General features: G+C 39.0%; 1 protein-coding gene across 1 annotated transcript; it reads right to left on the bottom strand.

The window, feature by feature from the left end:
* Positions 1 to 1,900: 1,900 nt before the first annotated feature.
* LOC111994134 (uncharacterized mitochondrial protein AtMg00810-like) lies at positions 1,901 to 3,001 on the bottom strand. The gene has a single exon (XM_024025989.1). The coding sequence runs from the start codon at positions 2,999 to 3,001 to the stop codon at positions 1,901 to 1,903; it is 1,101 nt and encodes a 366-aa protein (XP_023881757.1).
* Positions 3,002 to 8,466: the final 5,465 nt, after the last annotated feature.

The following is an 8,466-nucleotide window of genomic DNA, read 5'->3' as shown; positions in this document are numbered from 1 at the left end:
CATAAGCTGCGATTATTAATCATTTATTATATATTAACAATCAGCCTCGTGCTGATACGGTTCTCAACCCAAGACTCTCTCAACCCAAATTGAGCCATCAATTGCCAAACAAAAGTAAGAAGCTCACCACCTTTACTTAGTTGTTGGACTTGGCCATTTCCTCTGCTACGACTCGCAGCATATGACAACAATTCCACCCGCACTTTGCTCGTTACCTCCCATTTCCGTGTGCCCAATTTTTTCAGCTCTTTTGCCAATGCGCATGCATCAAACAGTGCAGACTGAGATATATTTCCCTTCACATAAGCAGGTTTGAAACGTGTGTCTACATAAAGAATTCTTTTATGGTCCACTCTTAATTGTCCTTATCTGCGTCGTTGGCTAAAGAATCTTTGTGCTTCAGCCAAGGTATCCATGAACCTTTGTTTCGCAATGCCTGACACTTCTGACATCAAACTTGGTTTTTGATATATAAAAGATACATCATGTAATCTGAAAGGCATTTACTCAACTCACGAGCATTAATTACAATAGTCACAATCCAAAATTATGTGACTGTGTTCATCTTCATTAGTGTTGTAGCGGAGTTCAGTAGCAATGTGCCACAATACAAGGCTTTCATCATAAGCAACATCCATGACATAAGACATTAATTCATTGTAGTCGTAGTTACAATCCTCGAGAACCCATTCACCTCTAGCTGAGCTTATTCTCTTGGCTTCTTCTGGATCATCCACATATCTAGATTTCTCTAACAGCTCGTCGAAGATAAATTGCCATAAATTCCGAGTCAATGGTTGAACAGCCACATAACACATCTGAATAATGTCAATTTTCTTCCTTTCTATAAAATCCTTAATGTGCATATATTTAAGTACCTTTGCGATCATAATTCTGAACTCACTTTCTGAACCACTTTCTTGGCAACAAAACTCTATAAAGTTGAATTGTGAGAGAGATTCAGACCACCTTTTAGATATTATCGGTGTCCTTGCAATTTCCTCCCTCCTGTGATCTGATTGCATCCATCTTGACTTCTTCAGGTGAAGTAATATTGCCCAGATTCGAATAACATATCTTGCAGACTAAAAACAGGAAGCAATAGTCCAGTCAGAGAACATCCATAGGAGGTGAATAACCATATCCAGGCCTAAGACACCAAAGAACAAGGTGTAGGTCAGTCTCACATCGACCATGCTTGTCTTCTTTATGGAAAAGTGACAAGGCCGCAACAACTAACCCAAAGGATATACACCGAACCAATTGTCCTAATTTGGAATTTGCCACCACCACCTTGGTATGTAAAGAAAATCTTACTAAGGTTGAAAGATCCTACAATGGTGTTCACACTATGAAACACTCTGTGAGAAGCAATGAAAGAACAAGAGCAAAGGAAAGATAGTTCAGAGAGAAAGGGAGAGACGAAGAGAGAAAAGAAATTTTTGGAGAAAAATAATTGCTTCACTATGTATTACATTTGATGTACAGTATATATAGATTACAGAGACTCAGTAGCTCCCAGATCAGATTCCTTGTGTTGGAGCATTTTAATATTAAATAAATAAAATGAATAAATGTAATAACATAAATGAAAAGATATGAGAGTGAATATGGAAGATGAGGAGTTAGTGAAAATGTTTAATCCCACATTGAAAAGGAGAGAGACTATTTTATTCTTTTTAATTGTGGTGATTAATGGGCTAATATGTATTGACTCAGATATTGGGCTAGATACGTGCACAAGGGGGAGGTGAAGAGTGGAGGTTGCAAATACAATATGCACACAAAAAATAGAGAGATTCTTGTCAAAGAAGGGTGTTCTTTCTGGTGGAGCTTTGGGCTTGAACACTTTGTGCTATAAGTAGAACGATACCGTTGCATAGACTAGCCGTTGAGAGAACTAGCCATTGGGCATTCCATTGGACTTTTGAACCTTTTGATCAAAACACAGATTGTTGTGGTTGTTTCTGTGTGTACTCTTAACATTCCCCCTCAAACTTGAGGCAGTATCAGCCATTAGTTTGCTCTGTAAAACCAGAAAACGAGGACTAGGGAGAGGTTTGGTGAAAATATCTGCAAAATTATCTCGGCCAGAGATAAATTTAACCCCCAAAGTGCTACGAAGAACATAACCCCTCACATAGTGATAATCAACTTCGATGTGCTTGGTACGAGAATGGAAGACTGGATTGGAGGCCAAGGCTATCGTAGAATTGTTATCAGACCATATAATGGGAATGTGTGGAAGAAAAAGCTTGTGTTCTTTAAACAGGGTGCGTAGCCAAGCCAACTCAGTAGCCGTGGAGGCCAATGCACGGTACTCTGTCTCTGTAGAAGAACGGGAAATAGTTGATTGTTTCTTGGAAGACCAAGAAATTGGACTTGAACCCAGGAAAACCAACATCCCAGTAGTGGATTTTCTATTAGTAGGATCCCCAGCCCAATCTGCATCAGAGAAGGCAGAGAGGGAAAGGGGACTAGGAGCAAAATGAATCCCAAAGTGTAAAGTGCCCTTCACATAACGAAGTACACGTTTGGCTGCCTCCAAATGAGAAGTAGTGGGATTTTGCATAAACTGGCAGAGTTGATGAACACTAAAGGCTAAGTCTGGACGCGTGAAAGTTAAGTATTGGAGAGCACCCACCATGCTTCTATACTCAGTGGGATCAGATAAAGCAGAGCCATCAAAAGGAGTAAGGCGAACACTTGGACAACAGGGAGTCTTTGTAGGCTTAGAGTTCTCCATCTTGAATCTGTGAAGGACATTAAAAGCATATTTGGACTGGCACAGGGTAAGACCAAATTTTGATGGCACAATTTGAATGCCCAAGAAATAAGAGAGAGCACCCAGATCCTTGAGCTCAAAGGCCTTACTGAGGGCAGTGACCAGATGAGAAACTTGGGAAGAGGAGTTGCCTGTGATGATAATATCATCAACATACACCAGCAGGTAAATGATGGTCTGATGAGAGGCAAAGACAAAGAGTGAAGAATCTGCCATGGAAGCTTCAAATCCCAGATGCAAAAGTTGAGATGTAAATCTGTCAAACTAGGCCCATGGTGCCTGTTTTAATCCATATAAGGATTTATGCAATCTGCAGATGTGATGAGGGTATTGTTGATCTACATAGCCTGGAGGTTGCACCATGTACACTTCCTCTTTTAGGAAACCATGGAGGAAGGCATTGGATATATTCAATTGTCGGAGAGGCCAGTGACAACTTACTGCAATGGAAAGGACAAGCCTCACTGTAGCTGGTTTCACCGCTGGACTAAAGGTTTCAGAGTAGTCCACACCTGCCTGTTGATGAAAGCCCTTGGCAACCAACCTTGCTTTGTAACGAGCAATGGTTCCATCACTGTGTAATTTGAGCTTATACACCCACTTGCAGCCTACCAGATTTATACTAGGATTAGCCGGAACAAGAGTCCAAGTTTTCTGTCTTTGTAAAGCAGAAAATTCCTCATCCATAGCTTTAACCCATTGAGGAAATTTGCAAGCAATTCTGTATGTGGGAGGCTCAATGTGAAAATAGTCAACCATAGCCTTATAACACAATTTTGGTTTGGAGATCCCATTCTTTGATCTAGTGGTCATAGGATGGATGTTCACAGAAGCAATGGTAGAAGGTGAGGTTGTATCAGTAGGAAGGGAAGGAGCAGTGAGAGCTGGGAGGGAAGAGGTAGTAATAGTAGGAGTAGGAATTAAGGAAATGGGAGTAGATAGGGATGTGGAGGGAGTGGTAGTGACAGATGAAGCTGAATTTGAAGTTGATGGATGACAGGTTAGGGAAGTATCTAAGAAGGGAATTTGACAGGAAGTGTGAGGTGAATCAAAAGGAGGAGAATTGGTGGGATGAGATGTAGAATTGTAGTAAGAACCTAGAATGGAAGGTTGATTAGAAGAGTGTAAATAGAGGAGATTAGAAAGCCAGACATCTGGTTTAGGAGCATTAAAAAGGGAAGGAGAAGAGGGTGTAGTGGGAAAGGGAAATTTGGCTTCATTGAACAAAACATGTTTGCAAGTGTATAGAGTATGAGTGACTAGGTCAAGACACAAGTAACCTTTAGAGACAGCAGAATAGCCCAAAAAGAGACACTCTTTTGTTCTGTGATTCAATTTATGTTTGGTGTATGGTCTAAGAAATGGGTAACAAGCACACCCAAAGACTTTAAGTGAAGAGAGAACTAAAGCCTATTGTAGCAGTAGGAAGTAAGTTTATGAGGGTCACAGCTGATTGAACAGCAAAGGACCAGTAGGAAGAAGGTAAAGAAGCTTGGGATAAAAGTCTAATGGTAGTTTCAATTAAGTGTCTATGCTTCCTTTCAACTAAACCGTTTTGTTGAGGAGTATAAGGGCAAGATATTTGATGATTGATTCCATTAGAGGTGAGAAAGGATTCAAAGGATTTAGATGTGTATTCACCCCCACCATCGGATCTAAGAGTTTTGATATTGATTGAGAATTGTGTTTTAACCATGGCATGAAACATGACAAATTTGGAGTAAACTTCAGATTTAGTAGAAAGTAAGTAAAGCCATGTGAAACGAGTGAAGTGATCAACAAAGATGACATAATATTTGTAGCCATTTATTGAATCAAGAGGTGCAGCACCCCACAGATCAATATGTACAAGTTCAAAAGGGAATTTAGCTACAAATCTTGAACTAGGAAAAGGAAGCCTATGCATTTTGCCATGAAGACAGTGAATGCAAGAATTGACAAAAGTAGCATTATTATTACAAGACAAACCATTATTTTGTAACAAAAGCTTAAGAGTTTGAGAGTTGGGATGGCCAAGTCTGCTGTGCCACAGATGCAAACCAGCAGAGGAGAGTTGAACAAAATTGCAAATTTTATTTGGAAGAACAAGGTCAGTGGCCTTATGAGGATAGATAAGGTACATTCCCCCTTCACTCTTGCCCTTGTAAAAAGTTTTCCCCGTGGCCAAGGCCTGAATGAGTAAGGTGTTTTCATCAAAGTAGCACAAACAGTTATTGTCATGGCAAATTTTGTGAACAGAAGCAAGATTAGAAGCAATAGAAGGAACCCTAAGAACATTTCTAAGTTGAATAGGAGTATGTGAAGCAGGAATTAGAGAGTTACCTATGTGTGTAATGGGTAAATTCTGAGCATTGCCAACTATGAGATGTTCCTGACCTGTGTAAGGCTTAGGGAAGCTCAAATGGTTCAGACTTGATGTTACATGGTCTGTTGCTGCACTGTCTGCCAGCCAAGGTTGCTCCTGAGTTATCATTGAGTTGGAGGAAGTTGCAATTGCAGCTAGCTTTGTGGGTGGATGCTTGCCTTGATAGGCATAATCCATTCTGTGATAACAATCTAAGGCAAGATGACCTGCCTTGCCACAAATCTGACAGATTGGCCTTTCTGATCTAGTATTAGATCCTTGAGATTGTGAGAACTGAGCGGATGAAAACTGATTGAAGTGATTGTGTGATGAACCTCTGCCTCTACCTCGTCCGTAGTTATTTCTTCCTCTCCCTCTATTTTGTGACTAATTGTGAGTATTGAAGCCACCTAACTGATTGTGAGTATCGAAGCCACCTACATTGTTAAACCTTGGTGCAATGTTAACTGCCATTGCAAATGTAAAGTCTTTAATCTCCATTCCTTCATTTAATGATTCCTCTTCTGCATTTAACAGTGTAGCTAATTTATCAAAACTTAATTTTGTGCTTCTGGTCCTGATTGCAGACCTGAATGCACTGAATTCCTTAGGCAAGCCTTTAATTGCTACATGAAGCAGCTCTTCATCATCCAAGATTACACCAACTGCCATAAGCTTGTCCCTTATCACTTTAATCTTCTGCAAATATGTATCCACAGAATCTGATCCTTTCCTCACATTATGCAACTCACCCTTCAGATTCATCACATGTGACCTTGAGATTGAGGAAAATTTGTTTTCAAGCACCTTTCAAACTTCTTGTGCTGAAGAACATCCAACAGTTATGGCCAAAACTGAACGTGTGAGGGTTGAGCTAATGAAGGTGGGAAGTGCCTTTTCCTTTGATTTTCAGATGAGATAATCTGGACTGAGCACTGGAGTAATGTTACCAGATAAATCCTTGAGAAATTTCTCAGGAACAATTGAAATTTCATCAAGAAGCTCGAACATGGAGTAGGTCTCTAACACCATGGAGATTTGATATTTCCAAACGATGTAGTTGGAAGAATCCAACTTTACTGTCATCATATTTGACATATTTGAGAGTAACAGCAGAGGCTGATTGGTGAGATTGAAAGAAGTAGGTGTAGAAGTTGAAGGTATAGTTGTGGAGGTTAAGGGAACAGTAGTTGAAGGTGAAGCTGAGGTGTTTTCTGCCATTGTTGTTGGACGCGATTCTTGCTCTGATACCATAAAGAGAATCTTACTAAGGTTGAAAGATCCTACAATGGTGTTCACACTATGAAACACTCTGTGAGAAGCAATGAAAGAACAAGAGCAAAGGAAAGATAGTTCAGAGAGAAAGGGAGAGACGAAAAGAGAAAAGAAATTTTTGGAGAAAAATAATTGCTTCACTATGTATTACATTTGATGTACAGTATATATAGATTATAGAGACTCAGTAGCTCCCAGATCAGATTCCTTGTATCACGGAACTGATCCCTTGAATCACGGAACTAACTAACTAACACTAACTGCTCAACAGTCTGACTTGGTGATCTTCAAAACGCAGTGTTCCACTTGAACTTAATGTATGATGACTAAACGCAGCGTTTCAACTAATACCATAAGTCCTAAATGTTGCGTATCATTAAATACATTTTACATCTCAATATAAGCAGAACGACACCGGCATAGACTAGTCGTTGAGAGAACTAGCCGTTGGGCATTCCATTGGACTTTTGAACCTTTTGATCAAAACATAAATTGTTGTGGTTGTTTCTGTGTGTACTCTTAACAGTATGGAGAAGATCGTAAAATAAGTTGAGTTCGATCTCTAATATTCTCAACGTATCTTTTGGATCTCTTATAGAGAAGAAGCTTCGACTTTCCACATGCTCACGGGAGCTAAACATGAGATTGACAATCAATCCTTTATACATATTTGCAAACCTATGAGCAAACCGCAGATGTTCCATGACAGTCAAAAAGCCCTCTTTGACATTATAAGTGAGGTAGTCCTAGGATTTCTTCTCATCGGAAAGTACAAATTGTACATGAATTGTTAGGACATATGTGGTTTCACTTGTTAAAGAACATATGTCATTCTTTTATGTAGTTGACTAATCTTTTGACAAAATGCACTCAACTTGTAATCGGGTAGTTCTAGATGTTTTTAATACTTCAAGAAACAAGGTTTCAAGATCAAGTGTTATGTTTAATGCACTCGGCTTCTGCTTTTGGCATTTGCTCCAGAGTCTTCTAGAAAGAAAAACCCACACTCCTCTCTCTCTCTCTGCTCTTCTGCTTCTCTCTCATGGAGTTTTGGGGTAATCTCTCTCTCTCTCTCTCTCTCTCTCTCTCTCTCTCTCTCTTATTTCGATCTTCGTATTTTTAGGGTTTTGTAGTCTCTGCACGTCATCGTTTACCATTTCTTATTTTTTTTATGCAATGTTATGCTTATGGAGTACAAAACTTTCTTTCGCTGTTTGGTTGCTGAGAAAATACGGGAAAATTGGTTTGGAAAACTCAGAGTTTGTTTCAATTTGGTGCTTAAGAAAAGGAAATTGGCCACTTGACTGAGCCAGTTTGCCTTTATTTCATTTTTTCGTTTTTATTGAATTTTCTCGGAATCCAAACAAATGGTTAGGTTTTATAGGCTTCTACTGTTCCCTTCCCTATCATGGCTTTGATTTCTCATAAATTGTAGACTCTACGTGTTTTACGCTGAGTATTTTGGTCTTGTATAGTTATTTCCCCTTTTTTGCTTGGCTAGAATTTGAAGAAAAATAAAATTTGAACCTGCTTTTAGAAATAATCTCATATCAATAATTTTATTTGCTTAGCGATTGAGCGCATGGAAATTTCATAGAGCTCGACGATCATCGATTAGGTACGTAATCACATAGCTCTGATTGGCGTTGTGTTTCTTAGCTCCGGTTAGGTACGAATCACAAACCCTAATTTCTCAGCTCTTAATAACTTTTAATCGATTTCCCCATGATTTTTATTTCAGATTTCTCAGAAAACTGAGTTGAAATCACTGTAACGTAATTGTTTTCCTCAGGTTGTAGATGCTGAAATCACTGAGCAGGACTCGCTTCTTCTGGTAATCATCATTATTATTCTGATTTTCTGTCTTTCAACTTCAATTACAGACAATTGCATTTGAATTTCTTTAGCAGAAATTTACATCTGAGCATATTTTCCTTGTTTATGTGATCAGATTCATTTTTCTTTTAGAAAATCCATAGAATTATTTTTCGTTACTTCATACTCTGTTTCGAGTACTCCATGTAAAATTTGGTTCAAACAAATGGAAATTATTTCTAATTTA

Source organism: Quercus suber, unplaced genomic scaffold (assembly GCF_002906115.3).
Source record: "Quercus suber isolate HL8 unplaced genomic scaffold, Cork oak 2.0 scaffold_267, whole genome shotgun sequence".
NCBI classification, from domain to species: Eukaryota; Viridiplantae; Streptophyta; class Magnoliopsida; order Fagales; family Fagaceae; genus Quercus; species Quercus suber.
Note: the sequence above shows the minus strand (reverse complement) of the source record. Positions and strands in the feature narration are given on the sequence as shown.